This window comes from Camarhynchus parvulus, chromosome 19, assembly GCF_901933205.1.
Source record: "Camarhynchus parvulus chromosome 19, STF_HiC, whole genome shotgun sequence".
Lineage (NCBI taxonomy): Eukaryota > Metazoa > Chordata > Aves > Passeriformes > Thraupidae > Camarhynchus > Camarhynchus parvulus.
This window is the reverse complement of record NC_044589.1, coordinates 5,338,770-5,363,983: the sequence shown is the minus strand read 5'-3', so window position 1 is coordinate 5,363,983 and position 25,214 is coordinate 5,338,770. Positions and strand designations below refer to the sequence as shown.

Genomic DNA, 25,214 nt, shown 5'->3' with positions numbered 1-25,214 from the left:
GTTCCTGTTCCCTCTGTCTTCCTCCTTCCCTCTTACTCACACACACACCACTGTTACAGTCTCTTCCATCACTCTGAGTTTGGAATAAAGTTATGATTTGGGCATCCCACAGGAGGAAAACCAGACCTGCAGTTCCTGAATGGGGAAAGCATCGGTGCCATGGGAGGGTGACAGGCAAGAAAAACAGAAAAAGAGACTTTGTGCTGCTGCAGTGGGAAGTGCAGCCTGGATCTGATGTGGGATTGATCAGTTCTTTATTAACTTTCCCCCTGTAACTTCTGGTGCAGTAGAAATGCTGTCACTTCTCTCTTCAGTCAGGGCAGAGCCAGCTCTGCCTGTAGGGACCTGGAAGAGCTGCAGCTCCTTGGCTCTGGCTCTGCAGCTCTGGAGCACATCTGCAGTGCTTGGGCCCGAGCTCAGGAGCCAGGAGAGGCTCAGGCTGTGCTCTGCAGAGCCCTCCAGCCACTAAAGAGGGGCTGCAGCAGCTCAGAGCTTCCTGCCGTGGAAAAGAGACGTTGGGTCCAATCTGAAAACACACACAGGAGCTCCTGGTAAATTCTCTGAGCCAGTCAGGGTTTTTTTTTCTCTTTTTTATTAGAACTGGAGTCTTAACTAAAGCAATAAATCCACATTCTGCTTTCCCCCCCAAGGCCTGACATTTAGGGAAAATGGAAGACTTGTGGCTAGCTCAAGGAACCCCAATATGTCATTCCCTGTCCCTTGCAGCCACCATCAGTGTAGGAGCTGCTTCGAGGTTGGGTTCCTACCCTGCAGCTCCTTCTGATGAGTGTAGTAGGAAATGGTAGACTAGTTAACATCTGGCTTGATTATGCAGAATTATTCAGTCATTTCCATAATACCCTTTGTAAAATGCTTGCTGCTTGATAAACCAGCCTTTCTGCTGCTGCAGACAACAGAACCAGAAATCCTCTGTGCATACAGTAATACCTGGGAATGCACTGGATCCTTTCTTTTCCCCCAGACTTCGCTGCCTGTCAATATAAAGCTTGAAGTTCATCTGCATGCAGGACTATGAATAGGGATGAGGTGTGATAGTTGCATTTATTACTCCTCAGTGAGCCAGTAACAAGATGTAAATGATGTGATATATTAATCTAAACCATGGCTTGGATTAGAGAGCAGTCAATAGAACAAAACTCTGCTCTGTCAGACTGTTTCAGTGGGGGAGACTTGACAGTGTAATAAGCCTCATTTTATAAGCTCAATATTAATTGAATTTGCATCCTCTGGCTGGCTTCCTTTGGTCTCTGACTGAGCCTTCTTTTGACTTTGGAATCACTCACTTTTATCTGTTATTTCTTAGGTCAGCTAAGCAAAACTGGACAGCCAGAGCCTGGGCTGCTGTGTGGAGAGGTGGCTGTTGAAAAAGATGAGGAATCTCCTCAGCTTCTGCCATGGCCTCAAGTAGGGATAAACTGAGTCCCACACAGGAAAAAAGCTCTTAAGGCCTCTTAACAAAAAGCAAATTGTGCGTGATTTGTTCCTTCCTAACACCCAGTTGGAGTGGTTAATGTTGCTCCTGTGAGGACCAGAGGAGGGAGAGGTGCCTGGGAATAGGAGAGAGATCCAGGGAAGCACAGGGATTTGTCACATTTTACAGGTTTTATGGAGGCTAGTTATCTTCTGGTAAGTCACTGTCTTACACCTTTGCTGCTCTTCTCAGGGCAATTTATCCTTTTTATCTGTGCTCTGATGGAGAGAGGTATGAAGCTTTATGGTGTCTCTTGACCAGCATAAAACACATTTGCTGTGAGATCTCTCAGGGAACAGGCTGGAGGGGATCAGAGCAAAGTTAATTTCCAAGTTTTTTGTGCAGAGGGAAAAGGTCAGAGCCTTTTTGGCTCTAAGCATAGACAATCCTGGGAGCTTTTGCTTCAGCTATATGGTGCATTTGTTCAATATTCTGACACACCAGCACTTATTTGAACAACATATCCAGAGCCTTTGTTGACCCAGTTTGTCACATGCTTTTTTAAAAGCAAACTAACTCCAAACTAACTCCCCAAACCCAAATCAAATGGAAGAGTGAAACCATCTCTGGTGAGCTGTGATGTTCTGGTCTGCCAGCCCAGCCTTTTCCTAATGGGACTGGCTCTTACCTCACCCCTGCATCATCCCCCGTGGATGTTGTCAGGTCATGTTCCTTGTCTCAATGTGACCCCAAAAAACCCCTGTTCTAGGCAAAAAAAATTACCCTGGTCTTCAGAAGCAAAGCCTGGGACACAGATAAGCTGGAGATGTCTCTGCAGTGAATTAACCTCTGCAGATCTGTGCTTGTTTCCTCCTGGTTATCTGTTAAGTGCATTTTAAACGTTCACAGGGGTGATGTTGTACTTGCAAGCAGCACTTGTAGCCAAGCCTTGGAGTCTGTCCTGATCTCTAAATTCTCCTGAGCGTGTAGAGTGATGTGGAGGTTTGAAAAATGGGCTTTGTCACTGGAAATGTGGTCTGGGTGTTTTGTAAAGGGAACTTGTGAGGGGAGAGCTTCTGGGTGGGCTGCAGGAGAGCCCCAGAGATGATTTGGTGTTTCTGGAAGGCTGTTTTGGTCACTTCAGATGTGACTGTGCAGCTTGGCAGAAATTGGAACTGAGATAGCCTGGTGCACTGTGAGGTCTCTTTGCTGTAGATGATGAGGCTGTTTTTTCCCTGTCTGAGGGAGGGGAGCATCTTCAAAGCCCCCCTCTCTGAGCTGTTGTCAGAGGCAGCACAGATCTCATTCTCTTTCTTCCTCATGGCTGAAAGGAGCTGCTGTCTGAGGAGCACAGCCAAGGTGCATTGTGTTTGCCCGTGGCTCCTGGCTGTTCCCTAGAAAACTAAAGCCTTCAGGAAGTGAGCCTTCCTGTCAGTTTTATTTTTATGCCATTTCACAGTTACCCCACTGGGTTTTGTGGAGCTGCTTGGGTCCTGCTGGCAGCAGCAGGGCTGAGGGGAAAGCACCAATGCATGAAACGTGAAGAAGGGAGGTTTTGGTGCAGACAACAGCAACAAGAAGGGATGGATTTTTATTCTTATTAACCACAGTGAAGGCACGGGGTAGTTCTCTAGGTAACTCTGCTCCCACAGCAGCAAGCAGCCCCTCTGTTCCCTGTGCTTTCCCAGCACTGCATTTCCATCTGTCCTGTGCAGGAGTGATCCATGCTGGCTGTCTGACACTTGGCTGAAATGATCTCCTCTCCCTCTCCTCTCTCTCCTTCTCTCTTTCAGCTTGGCAGTGACCTTGGCGGGGGCATTGGAGGAAGCCCGGCAGTAAGTGCCATTCCATTTTTTTCCCCAATTTCCAAAGCTGCTCAAAGCTCAGGGGTTTTTCAGTGTAAGCTCACCCATTGCGTGCTGGAAGGTGCTTTTTAAAGCCCTGAAGATGTTTGAAAATGGAGAAATGCAACTGAAACTCACAGGTCCCCACCTATGTTGATTTGAGTCCAGCTGGGCTTTCCTGAGAGCAGCCAGGGCCAGAGCTGTTCACTCTCTCTGCTTAGCTCTTCTTCCTCAGAGCTTTTAGGTGGAGCAGCAGCATTAACCCTGGCAGTGCCTCATCCTTGTGCAACTGCTTTAGCAGCTGAAAGGCCAAGGATGCTTATCCCTGCTCACAAAGCCTGGTCTGTAACCCTAACCCAAGTCACCACAGACTTGCCTGAACTCAGTGCTTTCTCCTCCCAAACTCCATGTAGGATTTTTGCCTGGACATCAGGGTCAGGTGCTCTGAGTTTTCCTACTCTGTGTGGTCAGTGCTGCCGCCTCCTCTGTGCCTGTGCTTTGGAGGTGTCCTCCTGCCTACAGCTCTTGCCAGGACATGGGACAGTTTCGGCCTGCTCTTAAAGCAGCCTTGGCTTCAAACTCATGGCAGCTTCTTCCAAAAGAGCGTGGAAAGGAAATGAAACATGGCTTGGAGATGCAGTGGGCAGGAGGGAGTGTGCTTCCAGCCCATAGCCAGGAGTGGTGTCCCCTAGAAAGCTGCAGTCCCTCTTCCCAGGACTCTGGATCCAGTAATTCAGTGAGGAAAGCAAACTCAGTTCTGGAGGGAGGGCTTTTCAGAGACCCTTGTTATGGCTGCAGTCGTTCTCTCTCCTCCTTTCCCTGCCAATCTGGCATTCCTTCCTTCCTTCAGCACGAGGGCAGAGGAGAGCTGGTGGCACAGAACACCTGTACAGCCAGGCAGCCCACAGCAGGACACGGGAGGTGCTTCCCCATGGTGATCATAGCTACACAGCCAGGTCTCTGCCCTCCTGGGCCAGCAAAAACCCAGCAGGCACTTCTGTCCTGGTCACTCTGCCTGTTTCTGGGCTGCTGGTTGGGAAATGCTGATCTCAAGCACAGGAAGAGAATTTGGGAGTGTAACTGGAGTGTGACTGTCCCATCTGAAGCTGGGCACTTAAAGGTTAATATTCCAGCTTTGATGCCCTCATTTAGGTCCTGGGAGGGGATGATTGCCCTTCTTGCAGGAAGGTTGTCCTGTGGTAGGCTCTGCTTCATGTAATGAACCTTTAGGGCCCGAGTGCTGAGCGTGCAGAGCTCTGGCTTTGGGTGGGAGTACACAACACGGTCATGACTCCCTTGCTATCTCTGGGTATGCAAAATCTTGCAGATTCCTGAAGACTGACATAGTTGGGGGAAGGTTTGAAGCAATTTGCTCTTCTCCCTGGTTTATGTAGGGTAGATCCACAAAGCGTATTGTGTTATGAGAAGGAGATAGGGAGAAGAAAGATTCCTCTACAGTGGGAATAGATAACTGGAGCTATAAAAAATGATGTGGAAGCTTGGTTGAGGTGACAGCTGAGTGTAGGGATTAGCTGCCAAGAGCTTTGGAATTCAAATGCATAATTTAGCACTATTGATAAATCAGTGGAGAAGCTGCAAATGGCTTTAAAATATTTAGGATATTGCCCAAGTTCATGGTTTATTTAATAAGCAGTGCTCACACGTGATGTTAATGAGTGCCTGTTCTTTTTGACTCCTCCAGGTGGGACAGACCTACATTCCCTCCTCTGTGCCAGCCACCTTTGCCCCTTCTCCCACCCCAGCAGTGGTCAGTGGACTCAACGATCTCTTTGAGCTCTCATCTGGCATGGGGATGGCTCCTGGAGGATATGTGGCTCCCAAGTCTGTACGTAAGGAAAAACAACCATCCCCAGTTTCTTGAGCTACAAATATGACATTGCTCACTTGGCCCATTTATTGTGGATTGCTGGTGCTAAAACTTCAACTCAGTCCCATTAGGGATGCCCTGGGCTTTTCCCAAGTAGAGTAAGCACATGTTGGAATGTTAGTTATTAGTTACAGACTTCTGACATTCTAGCAGTTCCCTCATTTTACCTGTGACAGCATTTCTCTAAAGAATGGCTTAGATAAATCCCAGACTTTCAGTTGTGTCAGAGCAGCTTTCCTGCAGACCTGCTTCTTAACAAGCTTCCTTAGAAAACTGAGGGCAAGACAAAATTTGCAACAACTTTCCCAGCAGGTTTGTTTGTTTATTTGGAGGAATCCAACGTGACAGTGGAGATAAAATCATGTGGTTGGGGTGATGGTGCTGCAGTGGAATGCAGAGAAATGTTCTGTCAGCGACAGAGATCACAGAGGCTTTGGCTGAAGCATGGAGTTGGCAGGGATCATGAGACACAGAACATAGTTCTGGAAACTGGCTGTGGAGCAGCCACAGGGAGCTCAGGCTCCTGAAAGGGAATAAACAAAAATTAGCACTACATGGGTGGATAATTCTAAACTATCCTCTGAATTCAAGGATCTCAAGGTACTGCAGACCGTAGTCAAAGTTTTTGGTCCTTGCAATTATTGCACCTTATATTTAAAAAAAAAAAGTAATTTTGAGCAAGTACTGCCTCATTTTGCATCACTCGGATCTGAGTGTGGGTTTTTCCCACAGAGATGATTTGAGAATCCAGAACCCAACAGAGAATAGTATCAGCCCTGATTTTGTTTGGTACAAACTTTAGTGTTGTCCTGCCTCTAATAGCCCAACCAGCCCTGGGAGAAGTCCAGCAGCAGACTGGGTGAGTCTCATCCTGCTGTGATGGACACAAGCTGTCCCTGCTCTTGTGCACACCAATGCTGTTGTAATTTGATTTCTTCCATGGGTACTATGAACAAATATGGATTAGGAGCAGCAAGTTTATTCCTCAGTGGTGAGCTTCATCCTTTCAACACCCCATGTCCCATCTGCCCTGCAGTGTTTCTTTAGCCTTTGTGGGCTCAGTGTGCCAATCCAGGTGGATTTCTGAGCTTTATTGGAAAACTCTGCTTGTTTGTTATCTTCAGGCCAGGCTGCTCATGCTGAATGACATCTCTTGTGTTCAAGGTTTGGCTGCCTGCAGTGAAAGCTAAAGGATTGGAGATCTCAGGCACATTCAGCCACAGGCAGGGACACATCTACATGGAGATGAACTTTACCAATAAGGCTTTGCAGCACATGACTGACTTTGCCATTCAGTTCAATAAGAACAGGTAAGAAATAATTAGCAATGCTCTGTGTTCAACAGATTGAATGCTCCTGTGAAAGGAGTTTGTGCCTACACTGCTAAATTTAAGGAGGGGCTGTGCTTAGGTGTATAATGCAGTCATGGAAATAGCTTGGATGATACAGCCTGACCTGTCCATCACACCAAAATTGTGTGGAAGGGCTGAAAACACAGACTGATGAATCTGAGAGGAAACAGGCAGCAGACAGTGCCATCCTTCTCCCAGCTCTGAAACAGCATCTGCCCCATTTCACCTCAGTAGAGTTTTCCAGCAGCCTCATGAGTTGTTAGGCAGCTTGGTGAGTTTATAGCCAGTAAGTGCCCTGGGCAAAGCAAGAGCACAGAGAGGCAGGATCTGAGCTGCACAACTATCAACCCACGATGCCTTTGCCTCCTGACTTAATTGCTCTGCTGCTCCTCAGACTGTCTGGAAGCACAGGGCTCTTTAATAAAGCTGCTTGTCACCGAAGGAGCTGCAAGTTGGGAGCCTGTGGCACATGTTCTCCCTGTAACAGGCAGCAGAACAATTCTGTCAGAAGCAGCAGCCACTTGAAAGTTCAGAGCTTGGATGATGGAATTCAGATTGTTCTTGGAAACCCATCTCAGCCAAAGGACATGACATGGCAGCACAGCCACGGTGCCTTCCCACAAATATCCTTTCCAGAGAGCTTATCCTGTGGTTTGCTGTGTGTTATCTTCAGCAAGGACCAGGCTACTTCTTATCAAGACTGCAAAGAGTGTCTTGTTACTGGCATGTCCTCTATTTTCCTTAATATCACTTCACTGGAAAAGGCTTCTCTCTGCTGAAGATCCACTGAAACCATCTCTTTAATCTCACTGCTGCAAATTCAGGATTTCTTGGGACGAATAAGATTTACTTAGAAAAGTCATTATGCTAAATAAGTCTTGGTAAATGTTCTCCCTGGACTGCCATATTTTCTGGAGAGTTTTGCTAAGCTGCTGTATGTGAATGTTTCATGCAAATTAGCCTGGAACAAAAGGCATTTTGTGATTTTTTTCCCCCCCCATACATCAAGCTATATTTTAGCCACACCTGCTTTGAGGATGTAGAAAGTTTAAATACTGTACAATAAACCAGCAGTTTTTCATCTTGCAGCACAAGCTCCATATACAACCTACTACAATTTATTTACTCTTTTACAAATGTTGTTCTCCTGTCAATGCTTTCCACTGTGCCTGCTGCAGAGGGCTGGTTCTTTAAGTGTAAATATTAAGGTTTGTGATTGGGAAGTTTCTATTGCTTTTCCCTCCTTTCCTGCTGCTGCTAATGGTATTCACTGCAGTCTTGGGATAAAGCATTAAAAAAAAATAAAAGAAAGCTAAAGCTCTGGTGTGCTGTAATATCACAGCCCCTTAGTAACCAACTGCAAGTTTGGTTCCCCTCTGAGTCCTGGGGAAAACAGGGGGGTTTGTGTCCTCCAAGGTGAACTGGCTGCAGAAGGCAAATCATGTGGCTAAGCCCTTGCTAGGAATATTCCTATTTCAGCTTTCTAGAGCTGAAAACTAAGGAGAACCAAGAATGGGGCATTTATTGGTTTCTGAAAGAGTGACAAACCTGATAAATGTGGCTGACTGTGCAGAGACAGCAGCAGGCTTTTAGTGAATAAAATAAAAACACACACCTATCTATCCTGCAAACCCCCTGAGACCTCTGAGCTAATGTGAATTCTGCTAGAGAGAAATGCATTTATGAGTGGACACCAAAACACTGGGCTTCCATCTGCTTTTGGAAAGCAGTGGTCTGTAGTAGAGGAATGTTGTGTTGAGTGTAGGATTTTTTCCCTCTTCTCCATGCTCAGCAGAGGTGTGGAATTCAATGTTCCTTGGACTGAACAGGCAAGTAAACATTGCTGGGACACATCCCCAGTGAAGGAGCCTCCAAGCAGGCAGCTGGGCCAGGTGCTGTCATTCAGCACCAGGCAGCTGCATGTGTTGATTCATTTGTTCTGCAGTGCTGTTCCAAGGCACATGTTCCTCCTTGGCTGGTTGTCCAGCTCCCTCTGCCACTGCAGCAGCCATGCAGTGTGTGATGCACCCTACCTGCAGTGCTCTGGAGCTCAGGAGCAGAGAAACAGCACCTGCCTCTGAGTCCAGGTCATTTCTTGCTCAGCACACAGACCAGTGCCATGTGGGTAATGGGAGAGCTCCCAGGAGCTGGGCCCTGGGGCAGGGGGGTGAATTTATCAGCAAATAAGTGAGTTTCCATGCTTTGTCCTACTTTGTCTGCTCATTTGAGCTGTGTTCCCTCCCTGGAGCAGCAGCAGGGGCAGCTCAGGAGTAGGGGAAAGATGAGGCAGGTGGTGCTTGACGAAAGGAACATTATATTTTGGACAATGCAGGGCTGCTCTCATCATCTCTGTTTCTCTCTTGCCCAGCTTTGGAGTCATCCCAAGCACCCCCCTGGCCATTCACACACCTCTGATGCCAAACCAAAGTATTGATGTCTCCCTGCCCCTCAACACTCTGGGACCAGTCATGAAAATGGAGCCTCTGAACAACCTCCAGGTAAGGATTGTCTTGTTCTGGGCAGGGGGGAGCTCAGCAGGTGCCCAACACAATGTGGTAAGACTCTAATCACACAATACCATGTGTAAACAGTCAGACCTCATGGATTTGGGCCTTGACTGTGGCCAAAACTTAGTCCTCTTCCTTTTCCAAGCTTCTCCCAGAAAAACTGAAATGGAAACTTGTTGAATTTTATGACTTTTCAAAAACTGCTTGCATCTGTGTAGATTAAGGGCTTTGTTGCAGTAGCACTGCTCTGTAAACTGGGCAGGAGGCTTGGCTGGACTTAAGAACTGGGGCAGGTCTGAACAGAGGAGGTGCCTGTGGTGGAGCAGGCAGAGAGAGCTGTCAGTAAGAATTGAGGCAATTAAAGGAATTGCAGGGAAGATGGCAACTGCTGAGTGATTAATATTTCTCTAGTGCTCTTAAATTCCAGGGTGTTTCACAAAGGCACATCCCTGCCCCAGATAGCTTCATCCAAGGCAAAGTGTGTGTTCCAGGAGAGGCAGAGGAGAAATGATGTGAGCAGCTGTTTCATTAATGAGGGTGGTGGTGCATAGCAGGGACAGCACTCCCTGGGGGAGCCTGTTTATCACATTGGGCTGTCAATCTAATAAAGACAGGACACATCCAGGGAGATGTTCCCCTCTGCTTTGGACCAGAGACTGTCTCCAGTGGTCTGGAAATCATCAGGAGGCTCTTCCCCACTGCTGCCATGCTGTGGAGTGGAGGTCAGCAACTCCTGCTTCTGCTCTGGAGTTAAATACTTTTATATTTATAACCTCTGTGTCCTCCAGGATGATTTTCCCAGTATCCCAAAATGCAGTGACCTTGCACTGCAGCTGCCTCTCTCACCTCAGGTCTCCAGGAGCTGGAATTGGGTTGGATTCCTGCAGTGTAGCAGCCCATGGAGAGGAGTATTGTGAAGCAGCTCATTCTCTTTTTAGTTTAAGAGGATGCAATGGAAGTTACTATTTATTCTGCCTCAGCAACTGTTTTTTCCCCTTCTTTTGACTTCCATTCTGGGCCTTATGACTTATTGATGAGTCTTTGGGCTAACAGCTTGAAATAGCTCCTCTGGCACTCAAAGGAGCAGTCCCACACTTGGGCTCCAAGCAGAGTCATGCAGTGGAGGAGCACAGACAGTGAATGAATTCCATGGCCTGCCTTCCACCCTCTTGGGCCCTTCCAGCCTCTGGAAGAGCTGGATTCCTTCTGCAACCAGGTCATGAAGCTGAGGTGGCATTTGGGTCAGCTGTGGTAAACTGTGGCTCCTGCTCTGAGGGGAGTGAGGTGGTGACAGTCCCAGTCAGCCTCCACAGCACTGGGGACTCTCAACAAGGCACTCTCACATCGCTGCTTCCTTTGATCAGGAGGGAAGTGAAGTATTTGGGTTATTAAATCTCTGAAGGGCTTGGAACACAGTTTGTTTCTTGTAGCATCTCCTGCTAGACCAAAGCTAAGAAGAGAAAACATGTGAGGAAACCTCCAGCTACCTTCTATTGAGACAGTGGAGCATTCATTAGTGCCAGACTCAGTTGTTAATTTGCTAAGGCTCTCATTGCCATAGAAGTTGGCTGCCCTTTTACAATTGGGGAAGCTGCCATATGGAGTAATAGTATATTTCTCTGCAAAGAGTTGAATCATGATAGCAGATGCCAAGTTAAAAAGAGCACTCCCCTTACTTTTTTGACAGCAGTGGGCTTGATGGAGATCTATCAATGCCCTGACAGCCAAGGCTCTGGTTTTGTTTTGTGGGTTCATGTAGAAAGGATTTGTCTTGAAACGTTCAGAAATCGCCTTGGTGACCTACTTAGGGAACAATTTATAGCATAATATAGGAGTAGAGAATCCAAATGTTCCTGTATTCATTGAAGAACCAAAACACTCATCAGGTTGAATTTACTTAATGTGGTTTTTTTCCCTCAGCTAGGGAACATTGAAGCAGATGTAGGGCTGGTTTGAACCTGAGGACCTTATGTTCATCTCCTATTCTGGTGGGAGTTTTTTGTTTTTAGTAACAAGAAAAATAAGTCCTGAAGTAACCAAACTGATAGCTTTCAACTTTTTGTCATGTTAATTATACACTTCAAAGACTAGTTGTACATTCCTTAGGCAACTATTTCAGAAGCAATGAATTCATGTCTTGTTCAGGTTATTTTTATTACCATTTCTAATCTTTCACCCAATACAGCTCACTTAATCTTGACATTTGTAATCACGGAGAGAAACTAAAATATTTGACAAGGTAACAAAAAAGACATTTTTGCAAGAAGATGAGGAGGGCTGAAATATTTTCAGAGGCTTACTTAGGTAAAATATAGCTGAAGAGTCTTGTGTTTGCTAGTCACCTTGCATCTTGTGATACTGAATGCCAGGCTTCTCCCCTGCATCCCAAAATAATCATGATCATTTTCATGACTTGTTGGCTCAGCTTTAACCCCCAGTTAAGCAGAGATTTATCCAAAGGGTAAAGCTGGTCTGGACACAGCACTGTAGGGCTGAACAAACCCCAGTCACTTCTCTCTGCTTCATCTTTTTCACTTCTGTCAGATTAAAAAGCTGCATTTGGAGTGTGCCTAAGTCAGAAAATCTGACTTAGGTATTTGTGTGCTTCTAATTTTGATGTGGGACACCTTTGCAGTGCCTTGTCAGCATTTTTGGGGCTGCCTGGTGCTTACGGCACCAAGAAATAACAGCAAGCCCTTGCCCAAAGGTCTGTGAGAGGCTCTGTTGACCTTCCTGGGTGTTTGATAGCCATGGAGACACATCTGGGAGTTGTTCAGGTCTCCCTGGCTCCTGCAGTGTTGCTTTTTCACAACCAAAGCAGTGGTGACACTGCTGGTGACATGTGGGCTGCTAGGGCCATACCAGCTGGGAGAGGTGGGCTGGGTGAGGTTTCTTTGGTACCATGTATGTGAGATCTTCACCCTCCTAAAACAGGGATTTGCACTGGTGGGAATATTAAGTCTTTCCAGATGGCTCTTCAAGTCAAATTTGGAATTAGAAAATGCCTGGGCTGAGAGCCTTTCTATGCTAAAGAGAACCACTGTTCCTAATAATTGGCTTTTTAGCAGCTAGGAAATGCTGTGAAATTGGAATACCCATTGGAGCACACAAGAATTGCTCCCCTGATCCTGGGAATGGGTGAAGTGGAGCCAACCTGCAGCCAGAGTTTGAGCTCAGGCCTGGCCTGTCATGGCATAAATCTGATCATCTCTTCTGTGGGATTATAGCCCCTTGCAGGAGACAATGCAGGTGAAAATGAGCTGTAGGCACTCCTGGAGCAGCAGCAAGTCTGCCTGAGGCTGGAGCCACTCTCTTGGGATCAGAATGCACCATCAGTGTGTCACATCCTGCTGTCAGCTGCCAGCCCTGCTTGCTGCAGCTACAGAGCATACAGCTGAAAAAAGCTGGAATGTTTCAAACTGCTTTTTTTTTATTTAATTCAGTAAAATTATCTGAGTGTGGAAAGGGAAGGATCTGCCAGCTGCATTTCTCCCTGAGGAGGGACACTTGGAAACACAGAGGTCTGTGCAGCGTGAGGTGCAGGATACTTTTGTTGCTTGAAGTGAGTTTGGCAAAACCTTTTTATGGAGACAGAGGAGGAAGGTGCAGCTTCTTCAGTGAGGAAATATCAGTGTTGCTAATGCAGTGGATGATTCTTATCCTTCCTGCTGTAACTCATCACCTGTGCTCCTCCACGCTCCAGCGTCTGGCAGTGCAGAGCCGCTGGAGCTCTCATTCATCAGAGCTGTTAATGGAGCTCAGGTCACAAACACAGCACTCAGAACTTGCAGACAGATTTCACACATCCAGCTCTCTGTGGGAATCGTTGTGAGCAGCAGTTCCAGCCAACAGATGTTCACTCTCCAGAGCCTGCTTGATAAATGACACAATATCTGCCTGTGTGTGAGTGGTGTCAGAATCCCTGACCAGCCACCACACAACACCTGTGGGTAGCTGGATGGGGAAGATGCTGCTTGGGTTTGTTGCCTGGGTTATTCTTCAACAGTGTCTGCTTGTGAGAGTCTTATTTCAGCAAAGAACCCTCCTGGGAACACTCTGAATTAAGGACTTGGATCACAGCTTGGCATCTGTGGCCAGTTCCTCACTCAGCTGTGGAAAGCTGTTGGTTTGGAGGTTAAGAGCACGTCTGCCACATGGTGCAGCACATTTATAAATTGTACATTTTGAACTTGAAGTGCAGCAAGGCACAGGAGAGCACAACCCCTCCCAGTAACTCTGTGTTCCCTGCCCATTGCTGTAACCCTTGCTGTGCCTGCACAGCTCCAGGCTCAGCCCTGTGGGGAGAGCACAGAGAGAAGAAGCGCAGAGCACAACCCTGTGGCTGGCAGAGGCTGCAGGCACCCCTGGGATCCTGAGAGCCCTTCCTGTCACAGACATCTTTTATGAAAAATCCTTTCCTTAGGGTTTTTTCTCCTGAGAAGCTGAGAAGCCTCAGGAACAAAATGTAAACAATGGTTATCTGCTGCTGTGGAATGCAACAGGTGCATCTGTGATTGGTCTCAAGTAGTTATTTTTAATTAATGGCCAATCACAGTCAGCTAGCTTAGACTCTGTCTGAGACACAAGCTTTTGTTATCATTCTTCCTTTTCTATTCTTAGCCAGCCTTCTGATGAAATCCTTTCTTCTATTCTTTTAGTATAGTTTGAATATAATATATATCATAAAATAATAAATCAAGCCTTCTGAAACATGGAGTCAGATCCTTGTCTCTTCCCTCATCCTCAGACCCCTGTGAACACCATCACACCCTTCCTGTCACACAAAATGAAGTGGAGGTTCAGCTTTCCCTGGGGGCAGAGCAGCAGACTGTCACAGAGCAAGCCATGACCTGGTGAGGTAAAAAAAAGGCTCTGCAGAGGAGAGTTGTTCTTGCCTTAACAGTTTGGCTGTTACCAGGCTCTAAAGCAAAACCCAACTTAAGTAAATCCTTAATTTAGTGTAGGTGCTAATGGGATTCCAAGTGGGTATGTTGTGTACTTGCTGCTGATGGAAAGCATCTGTGTTGCTTTCAGACTTGACTTTGAAAGTCAGTTCTGTTGCTCAAGTCTGAGATTTAAAGCATCAGAAACCTACACTATTGAAGAAAATAACTTGACATTGTTCCTGTGAGGTACTTCTTCCCCAAAATACCATGTTTGGGCTGTCAGAGGGCTGGACTGCAAGAAAGCCCTTCAGAAGGGTGCTCGTGCTGGAAGGTGAGGAATTATATTCCAGGGGTTATTTCTAGAGGTGCTGCTTCCTCTAGTCAGGTCATGAACAAGACATCAGTGATTTGTAACCCTGAGCCAATTTTTAGTGGGCTCACACCTTTGCAACAGTCAAGCATCACACAAAAATCTGCCACCTTTTGACTTCTATCCCTCAGAGCTTTGCTGGCTGCTTGACTTAATTCACAAGGTACTAATATTTTTTTCCCCCTCTCTAAAAGATCACAAATGGAAAGCCATTTTTATTAAAAATGCTTCTGTTTCAACTCTGAAATGTCTGAAGCTAAAGGTCTAGCTAGAGATTTAATAGGTCATGTCCAGGTCAGCAGGTTAAAGCAGAGCCATGAGCAAAGTTAGTCTGGACTGGAGGATTTGTTAAATGCAAGCAGAGGTTTCTCTACAGGCATGTCAAACCTGGAGAGGCTTCTCAGCTCCTGCTGTCACATCAGATGTCATTGCCTGTCTCAGGACAATGTTCCCACCTGAGGAGCACTGGATTTTTTTGGAAAGTCACTGGTATTACCTACTCAGCTTCTTGCAGGTGCTGCTGTGGATCTGCTTTTGTAGCCTGTCAGATGGCACTGGGTGCTCCTGACGTGGAGCATGACCTTGGGAAGCTGTTACCAACTCAGGGGGCCTCTTCTTGGTGTGAGTTTCCCCATCCAGGTGTCTTTTGATGGACCAGATCTTGTGGAGCCCAGTTTGGGGCAAGTGTGTGGTGGTGAACAACAGAAGCTCATTTTGAGGAGCTCCCCAGTCCTGTAGGTTCAGGAGAGCTTTTTCCACCCTGTGTGCAAAAATTATTTGTGACAGCTGATTCCTGCAGGATTACAGCTGCTTGCAAGGTGACATGTGATGTCATTCCTGAACCCAGTGATGCAGTTTGGTAGGAAGGCTTCCATGTGGCTTGGTTTTTCTTTACTGGGAAGAAATTGCACTTCAGAGCATCTTAATTGGGTAGCTCTCCAGAGATAGCCAAAGCAGCTTACTCAGTGTGTTTCTGCAGAGTTGAGAAGCAGGTCAGCAGATACCTTTTTATAGCATCCTTATAACTGCAGGGACAGGGCTGGCATATTAATTTGGAGTGTGCCTCTAGAACCGTGACTGGAGAGACGGAGCAGCTTTCCAGCCCCTCTTGTAAGAAACTGCTGTTGTATGGCAACAACAATTAGCTACAAAAGCTAAGTAATCTCTGTTGTTCTAAGGCAAGGCAATTAATCATTAAATCAGACTTGGAAAAGATCTTGGGTCGTGCAGTGTAGTCCCTGCTATGCTTTGTTGTGTTCCTACAGTTCCTCTTATTGAGAGCATTGTCAAGGCTGATTTTAAGTGTAAGTCCAAGCACTGGAGCTTCTTTTATCCTCAGAGGAATTTAGTGCTGCTTAATAATTCTCACTGTTGGTTTTCCCAGACATTTAGCCTAAATTTCCCCTCTCCTGGCTCATCTCCATGACTTATATCCAAGCACAGCATCTGGAATGGCTGCACTGCTGTCCCTCCCCCAGCTCTCCCCTCCCAGACTCTGAAGTGCATTTTTGGCTCCTCACCCAATGTGTTCCATCATATTTTGCAGTGGTGAATCACTGAAGTCCACCCACCAATCTGCTTTTACCCCTCTGGTTCAAACACTGAACACTCCAACTCGTGAGCGTGACGCCAGCAATCAGAGCATGGAACAGGTCCCTGTTACAGAGAACCAATCCCAGGTTTTTCCTCAGTTGCACCATCATTTGTGTGGTTTTAGTGGGCTTTAGACTAATCCCTTCTTAAGCTGGTTTGCACTGAGGGAATTAAATATAAGCTGCTACCTTTAGTGATGGCTGAAAAGTAGGAACACCACAGATTGTCACATTTACCTTTCTGCACTTCTTTGCACTTCTGGGACCTCAAAATTGCCAGAAGAGTTTGTTTGGAAGCTTGACCTCCTTCCACTTGTCTCTGGCTTGCACACATGTTTGATCAGCTGACTGCTTTATTCCCCTTCCTTGTCTATCCACAGCTGGTTTTTACCAATATTTGTGGGTGTCCTTCTCAACTTGCCCCTGTAGGACAATAGATTCTCCCAGTAGGACATCAATATATTTAATTACTGTCATTGAAGTTTGTCTTGCCATAAATCTTTGTAGCAGCAAATTTATTCCTTTGGCTCAGCATTTAGCATAGTCTGGTTTGTGTTTCAGGGTGACAAATTGGAGAACTCCCTCTGGGGTTTTTCAAACAAAGCGGGAGCTCAAATGGCTCCTGAAATTCCCTACACAACCTCAATTCTGGGTCTTTCTTACAAGGCTTAAGATTCCTTCCTTGCAGCAAAGGCAGGTGTCTGCTGAGCTGTGCTCCCATGACAGCCTCCAGCTGTGTGGGCTGACGTGGGGAGAGCATGAGAGGCATGGAAATAAAGCCCAGAGGTGCCTTTTCCTGAGCTGTGCTGTGACACTGCACCTCTCAGACCTCCCATTTGCTCCTGCTTGTCCCAGCAGCTCTCAGCCTGGAGAAAACTGTTAGCAGAGATTAGTGGGGAACATGGCAAGTGTGTGTGATAAAGGCAAAGCAGATAAGGGCAAACTCCCTGGCTGGTGGAGTTTAATGACACTGAGAATTAAGTCTTTTGTCAAGTGATGTTTTTTTTTACCTGATTGCTCTCTAGCAGGGCTTTCTTCTTCCAGGAATCAATACCCAGCACATATTCCCTATTTAGATTTTACTAAGGGAAAGGCAGGAGTCTTGGGAGATGCTGCAAGGAAGATGCAGGCAATGGACCCATTTGAGGCTTTCTAGAAAGTGTCTGAACTGAGACAGGAGTAATCAAAGAGGTGAAAAATAAGGAAATGAGGGTGAAAATGAAGAGTATTGCTCAGGGGTTTGGAGCTGGGGAATGACAAGAGTGGGTGATGAAGAAACTGATGTGCAATGTGACAGACATGGCAGCAGGTGTGTGCAACCAAGAGGTTGGGATGTACCTGAAAGAAATGAGAAGGAGAGACTGAACAAGAGCAGGAAAGAGCCAGGATGCTGCTGTGAGCCCCTGAGTGGAGCTGGCTCTGAAGCAGCACAATGGAAGGTTCACAGGAGAAGTTTGGGCAGCTTTCAGTGAAAGTGGAGCAGGGGACTGGTCCTTTCTGAAACTGCCCAGGAGCTCGGTACCATCCCACTCAGGCTGGCCTCTGCTCAGAGAGAGCACTCCAGGGTGATGAGACTGTGTGTGATCCCTTTGCTTTTCCAGCTGAGAGAGACTCTTTAACCTCCCTGGTTTTTTTCTGTGACAGGTGGCTGTGAAAAACAACATTGATGTCTTTTACTTCAGCTGCCTAATCCCTCTCAACGTGCTTTTTGTGGAGGATGGCAAAATGGGTGAGTGCTTTGGGGTTGTGTGCTGAGCCCCCTGCAGCCAAGCTGTGCCCAGCTGGAGCTGCAGGTCTCTGCTGGCTCAGTTTCACCTGTGCCTTGACCTTCAAGCCGCTGCATCTCAGCAGGTCTGGTCTGGTTATCCCTGTTGTCCTGTCCCCATTGTCCTCCAGCTGCAGAACCCAAGTCCCCTCTCATTCTCTCAGCCAGGTGGATCTGTTTTCTTTGAAGCTGATTTTTTTTTTTTTTTTGTATTTGTTTGGATTTGGGTTGTTGCAGTTTTGGGGTTTTTTGATGGTTTGATTCACTTGAATGGGTCTAGGATTTGCCCCCATACCATTTTCACTGGAATTTTTGTATTCATAGTCACCTTTGTTGTATTCCTAATCACCTTTATTCCTCCCAAACTGCATCACTGGGTTCAGGAATGACATCAAATGTCACCTTGCAAGCAGCTGTAATCATGCAGGAATCAGCTGTCACAAATAACGTTTGCACACTTTATTTGTATTCCTAGTCACCATTTTCACTGGAATTTTTGTATTCCTAGTCACCTTTATTGTAAAAGTTTTGTTTGAACTGGCTGGAAGTTGCTAGAAAAGCAGCTTTCACTAACATAATCCTAAATGTGTGGATCTCCTTCTTTCTTGTCAAATCCTGCATATTCTTGGCTTGTAAACAGCTCATGTGGCAAAGACTGATTCTCTTTTGGGGGAGGCCAAAATCCATCAAAGCTTTGCTGCTTTTACAAAGAGACTGAGGTAAATCCAGGAATAAATCTGTCCCCAGCAGGGAAAAAAAGTTCCCAAAAGCCCTTTAGTGTGTCTACTTTGGAATATTCTGTGGTGTTAATTAATGCTGGGGTCCTGTGAGGATCCCACAGTGCTGAGGAGATTTTTTTGTTTCTAGAGCGCCAGGTCTTCCTTGCAACATGGAAGGATATTCCAAATGAAAATGAGCTTCAGTTCCAGATTAAAGACTGTCACCTGAATGCTGGTGAGTAGCTTCATTCTGCCATGCTGAGAGTACTTTTGATGTATTGCCATTAAAAATCACCTTATTAATATCACCTTAGTAAAATAAGCTGATGGCTGATGAAGATGTAAGTATTGCACTTTTGAATAGCACAGCCTGGGATCCTAGGGCTTGTATCAGTCAAAAACTTTAGCTGGGTCCCCATAAAAGCACATCTAAAAATCCCAAGTCTTTGATTTGACCAGTCTGTTTCTTCCTTTCATTCTGGACCTTGTATTCTTGTTTTCCCTTTTATACTTTGCTTCCCTGCAAAGCTGCTCTTTAAATGGAGCTGAATGTGATGTTGGGGCTGTTCAGCAACCCTGTCCTGCTGCTGTGAGATGTGATCAAAGTGTTCCAGCCCTACTGCATCACCCTGGGCCACTCACTTCACCTTTTGGCAGCTTCTTTCTTCTTTCTGTTATGAAAGATTTAACCCTAGAGAAACTCTGCAGGGTGTTGGGTGTTTGAGGAGGACAGGCCATGTGGGAAGGGTTTGCTGGTGTTAGCTGAGATATTGATGCATTTTCATCATGTTTGGTCCTGTTCAGTTTGTTTGGCTGTAGAGTTTCCTCTGTGAGCATCTTGTACGTGTGACCTTACTACTGCTGAAGGATAAGGGAGTGTAAAAGAGTGGAATGGGGCCAGCTCAGCAGCTCTGCTCCTGTTCTGGAGGTTCTGGACAGGAGCCAAGTGATTCTACCAAAAGCTGCTCTGTTTCACAGATGAAAGAAGTGTCCCTATTGATTACCAGCCCTGTAACCTTTTTATTCTCTCATGCCTGCTATTACACAATGAACACCCTCGTGCTTCAATAGCAGACAGAAACCATGGGTCTCTTTGTACTCATAATTATTACTATTTTGGAATATAAAAGCTGGAGCACGCAAGAGGAGGGGAAAAATAGCAGCTGTTGGACCTTATGACTTGATTTCACTGTGGGGTTTGAAATGAGAACAACCTCTGTGCCTCCCCCAGTCCTCCCTCTGCTCCTGACTGAGCTTGGCATTGCCTCTCCCCCTGCACTGCAGAGCTGCTGCTGCTGCTGCTGCCTTCTGCCCTGGCCATGCCCTGGCTGCATCCAGGGCTCTTTATCTCCAATCAGAAACACTGACTGGAGATAAAGAGCCCTGGAAGCTGCTCATTTTGGTGTTGAGGTGCTGCCTGGAAGGGGGATGTGGCTGGGAAGATTGGCAGTCCTGCAGCCTGGCCTCCCCCTCCTCCCTCTGGAAGATGATGTGAAATTTGGAGTGACAGAATGCTCCCCATTGCAAAAGGTTTTGCCAGCTCAGGGCCAGACTGCTCAGCCAGGCCTGGGATGCTCAGGAGGACAAGTTTCCAGCTGTCAGGGAGAGCAGGGAACAGCAGGCAGTTCCTCTCAGTGGGATCTGCAGCCTTTCCCAGGCAGGAACGTGGCTGCAGAGCCTCTCCAGAGCACAACCCATCCCTTGGGGTGCTCAGGGGAGTGCAGGACCTGCCAGGACCTGCCAGCCTCTTTGGCAGAAAGTGGGTCTCTCCCCATAAACAGATTCCAAACACTTCCATCCTCTGAGGCTTCTGTTTCTGCCACCCTCACCTCCTCCCTCTTCAACTCCTGCTTGACCACCTGGGCTTGAGCATGGAGCAGGCCAAGAGCTTGCAGGAGGGAAAACCAGGGAAATCTTGTGTGCTTGCCTGAGCCCCTTGTATTCTTTCTATATTTTCTATTTTTTTTTACCAGTGTAGCCCTGTCTCAACCTGCTCACCTTGATTTCCTACAGGCACTTACCTCCTCTAGCTCAGACCATCCTAAGAGCACCAAGCCTTGCTTGCACGAGGATCAGCCACATCCAAAACCCACGGAGTGTGAAATTCCAGCATCCTCAGGGGTGCAGGCTTCTCACAGCATGGCAAGTGAGACACTAGGGCAGAGGCAGAATAGGCTGGGTGAAATCTGGCAGGAGCTGAGTCCATCTTCTAGTTTACACCAGAGCAAGGGTATGTGCCTGGCCATGTGCCTCAGTAGGGTGATAATTTTTCAAGATTCACAATTTTGATTGTTTAAATCCAGTGAAAATAGGCTTAAGACTATCCATTCTTCCAAAAAGAGCAAGTCTGCATATAAAATCTTTAGGAACTTGATCCTTGTGGAAGAAGGGCTGGTTCCTGTTCCAAAGACTCTCCTGCAGGAGATGTGTAACCACAATAAAGCTCTCAGTTTGGGCTGTCAGTGGTTGTGGTGTCTTTGCAGGTTTGCAATGCACTCGTGGCAGAGCTGAGCAAAACTTTGCAGATCCCAGCAGCTCCTCACCAGACCTGAGGAGAGGCTGGGTTTGTGCACAGGGAACAGCTCTGGAGCACTGCTGGCTCCTTGGAGTGAGCTGTTCTCCCTGCTGGGATCTGCTGGGATCAGTCATTCATGCCCAGCCTGAGCCCACCCACCAGGTGGGGAGTGCTGAGACACCATTCATGCCTCAGCCTGGCTGATCCGTGACGTGAGTGCAGCTGGAGCTAAAAATACTCAGCTCCCAGAGCTGGGCCCTAACTCAGCTCCAGCAGCCACTCAGAGCCCTGTGGAGCAGCTGGGCTGGGAGAGGCTGGGCAGGAGTGTGATCCCTGCACCCTCAGAGCCTGGCTCTCCCCTCCCAGCTTTCCTTCTCCCAGCTTTCCTTCTCTCAGCTTTCCTTCTCCCAGCTCTCCTTCTCTCAGTTCTCCTCCCAGCTTTCCTTCTCCCAGCTCTCCTCCTCCCAGCTCTCCTTCCTTCTCCCATCTCCCCTTCTCCTTCTCCCAGTTCTCTCCCTCCCATCTCCCCTTCTCCCAGCTCCCCTTCCTTCTCCCGCTCCCCTTCCTTCTCCCATCTCCCCTTCCTTCTCCCATCTCCCCTTCCCCAGTTCCCCTTCCCATCTCCCCTTCCTTCTCCCAGTTCCCCTTCCTTCTCCCAGTTCTCCTTCCTTCTCCCAGTTCTCCTTCCTTCTCCCAGTTCTCCTTCCTTCTCCCATCTCCCCTTCTCCCATCTCCCCTTCTCCCAGTTCTCCTCCTCCCAGCTGCAAACAGCCTTTCCTTTCATGAGCTCTCACATCTGTGCTGTGAGAGGAGCAGGGCTGAAGTTCTGTGCAGCCATCCTGGAGGCTCTGCAGAGCAGTCAAGCAAGGGGTGCTGCTCTTCCTCAGTGGAGAAACTGAAATTTGAATTTCTTTCTCTCTAAACACCCAGCACATATTCCCTGTTTAGATTTTACTGAGGGAAAGGCAGGAATCTTGGGAGATGCTGCAAGGAAGATGCAGGCAATGGACCCATTTGAGGCTTTCTAGAAAGTGTCTGGACTGAGACAGGAGTAATCAAAGAGGTGAAAAATAAGGAAATGAAGGTGAAAATGAAGAATGCTGCTCAGTGGAACTGGGGAATGACAAGAGTGGGTGATGAAGAAGCTGATGTGCAATGTGACAGACATGGCAGCAGGTGTGTGCAACCAAGAGGCTGGGATGTATCTGAAAGAAATGAGGAGAGGGAGAAGAGCAGGAAAGAGCCAGGGTGCTGCTGTGAGCTCAGGAACTGCCTCTGAAGTGAGTTAGGCTTGGAGCAGGGATTTGTTGGGGGCTGGGATTTGATCTGTCAGAAAAGCAGTGTGTGAGTTTCTTGTACATCCAGAGCTGTCTGTCACAGTGCAACAGTCACCTTACAGCACCTCCTGTGCAAACTGCAGACTCTTCTCCAGGTTATTGCTTTTCTTCCTTCAAACAAAGAGGAGATAAACACAGACAGACAGCAGAGAAGCTTCTGGGGCAGTCTGTGCTCCCAGGCCTTTGTAGGTAAAAAGATTGGTTTGAGCTTTGGTGGCTTGCAACAGGGATGGCAAAAAAAGCTCATCCCAAAGCACTGAGCAACCAGAAAGTCTTGGCTGCTGCAGGTAGCCCAGAGCAGGGCAAGGGAAGCCAAGGATTAAGGTGCCAGGCTGTGGGATGAGGAGCAGGTACCTGTAAGTGGGAATTGGGGTCTGATCTGTGAGCTGATCTGTGTCTTCACCAAAAAAAAGCAAATCCTGGACCTTTGAAGGTATTCTCACCATTCCCCAGTGACTCAGGGAGAGATGAGTGCTTAATTCTGGATTTGGAGCTCAGGTTCCCAGTGGTGAGAGATGGGCCTGGCCTGAGGCTGTTCCTGAGGGCTGTGGAGGAACAAGTCCCTCTGGAGCTGTTCCATGGGGCCAAGGTGTGCTTGGGATGCCCTGCACATCTTGAATTCATCAGAGCTGTTTCGTGCATCAGCCTCTTAGGAAGAGGTTGGGAAAGTTCCCTTGAGAAAACCTCATTCAGAAATAATGAAAACACAAGGTCATGATTGTAGCCCAGCATTCTCATCTCTTATTAATCCAGCGCTAAATTAATTGATTTGGGGTTTTTTTAATGAAAATACATGAATCTAGTACATGAAAATAGATTCCTTAACTGTTACAGCTCAAATATTCTGGGTGCTGTTGGTGCAGCTGAGGTTTCCCCTGTCACTGAGCATGCACTGAAGCTCAGTTTGCCTTGTTTACACTGAGATTTTTTCAACATGCTAAGTTTGACTAAATTCTAAAGGATCACTACATTAGGATATGCAAATCAGATGAGCTAAATGGTTTTCTTTTTCCTAAACACTGCTTACCCAAACCCACAGAGTGAAAGAGGATGAGCTGACTTGCACATGGAGATTTCCTCCCATTTAATGGTATTCCATCAGTTGCTGTGCTGTTCAGCACAGGAATTTTGGTTTCACTTGTTTATCACTGGTCCACAATTTGGTGGCTTTCATGTTTGGAGTTGAGCATGGCTTTATTGGTATGCAGTGGTCACTTTGTTTTTCTCCCCCAAATAATTTGCTAATGCCAGAAAAAAGGTAAATTGGATTTTATTCTGATGAAAAAACCCTGGGGGAAAATCATACACAAGCTTGCATGGTATGATGTTTTTTTCTGAATGTGCAAATCTTGTAGCTGATAGTTTAATAAATTACAGAACTGGTGCATATTACATGTCCTGGAAATGAATGTGGTGTCAGAACATTGCCCCAAGTGCCTCCCCACTGGATCAGCCTGAATGCAGTTCTTGGCTGGATGCTCAGAACCATTCAGGTGCTGCTAGAAATGGCACAGGGATGTTCTGGGCTATCACAGCATAAAATATAAGCATTAAATTGTACTTTCTGCTATGGAGTGCTTGCTGCAGATTGCCACAAAGGTCAGACAAGGTGTATGATCAGTGTTGGCTCTGAGTTGTGCCTGTCCTCGGTGCACACCCCCTGCCAGGTGCTCATCTTGGCTCTCTGAGTTCAGATGTGAAGTTCTTAAGCTGGTGAGCAGAAGATTTAATCTCATCCTTTGCTTTACCCAGTAGAGAAGTGCTGTTAGAAAAATACTGGGTCCCTTCAGTGCAAAGAAGGAGACCTTGTGAGCTGTTGAGTTGTTCCTCCCTGTGTTTCCATGTGCACTGCTTGGCTGAGAGACTGAGGTCAAAAATTCTGTTTAGAAAGGAAAATACAAGGAAAACAAACCAGCCCTGAAAGCTGGGCTGATGTCAGAGGCTTCCCTGGCTTTGGTGATGGCCAAACCTCCCTGTGTCCTTCCCTTGTGCTTCAGGAGGGTTCTGAGAAGAAACCTTGAGACAAAAGAAAGTTGCTGTGGCAAGGCCAGCTGTGCCTTGTGCTGCTTTGCTGAAGGACTTGTGTGCTCTGCTTTGCAGAGTTCCCAGAGTCACCCAGCCCTGCTCCTGCCTCCCTGGGCTCTGGGGGCCTGGGCTCAGCTCCCTGCTCCCAGCAAGATCTGCCTGGGTTTCTTTTATTTATTTATTTTTTTAAATAAAGGCTGTGCTGTCACATGGCATTAGCGGTCCTGCCTTCAGCCAGCCCCAGCCTGCCACTGTTGCTTAGCAACTCTGATGATCTCCAAAATCCAAATTGCTGATGCTCCAGAGCACAGGAGGGATGGGAGCTGCTACCTGGGGGGAGAGGGGCTCAGGTCTCCCCAAACCTGTGCTCAGATTGGGGGCAGGAGGGTCAGGCAAGCCAAGCATCAGCTCCAGCTGCTCACCATTGCTCTGGCTGGGGCAGGGCATCTTCTGGTGGGGCTTTTTGTGCTCTTTGGAGGATAACTGAGGTCAAGGGAGCAGAAAATTGTAAAAACCTTCCTAGGGTTTGCCCTGCCTCACTTTCCCTCCCTGAATCCCCCTACAAGCATGTTCCTGCTCTGAAATCTGCCCCTCAGCAGAGGCTGGGGGTGTTTCCATGGCAAGAGGAGCCATCACATGAAGATTTTGGTGGAAGAGCAGCTGCTCTGTGGCTGTGCCTCACCTGCTGAGCTCCCTAGACACAGCTCCCCTGCTCTGCCATCACCCCCTGTGATGGGGTAGCAGCCAAAATTGCAGCTTCTCATTCCAATCCTGCATCCATGCTCCCCAGGGAATGTCTTTACTCTGACAGCATCTCCCAGCAGAGGGGAGGCTGCTGTGGCAGGTGTCAGGCTTGCTGGAGAAAGTCCTTGCTGGAGAAAGTCCTTGCCAGTAGTTCCACCTTCCAGAGGGGTGAGGTTTAACCACAGCAAACAAAATCCCATTTAATACCAGCAACCCTCCCAGACAAGGATGTCCTGTC

General features: G+C 47.3%; 1 protein-coding gene across 6 annotated transcripts in view; it reads left to right on the top strand.

Moving 5' to 3' along the window:
• AP2B1 (adaptor related protein complex 2 subunit beta 1) overlaps positions 1-25,214 on the top strand; it is a 78,892-nt gene that overhangs the window by 47,792 nt on the left and 5,886 nt on the right. For 5 of the 6 annotated variants that reach the window (XM_030962435.1, XM_030962438.1, XM_030962436.1 and 2 more), the window contains exons 15-20: positions 3,226-3,267; positions 4,979-5,122; positions 6,329-6,474; positions 8,885-9,014; positions 17,516-17,600; positions 18,504-18,590. In XM_030962435.1, the coding sequence (XP_030818295.1) occupies positions 3,226-3,267; positions 4,979-5,122; positions 6,329-6,474; positions 8,885-9,014; positions 17,516-17,600; positions 18,504-18,590 (634 nt within the window). The remainder of the gene's footprint in view (positions 1-3,225; positions 3,268-4,978; positions 5,123-6,328; positions 6,475-8,884; positions 9,015-17,515; positions 17,601-18,503; positions 18,591-25,214) is intronic. The other variant, XM_030962440.1, reaches the window with a different exon arrangement.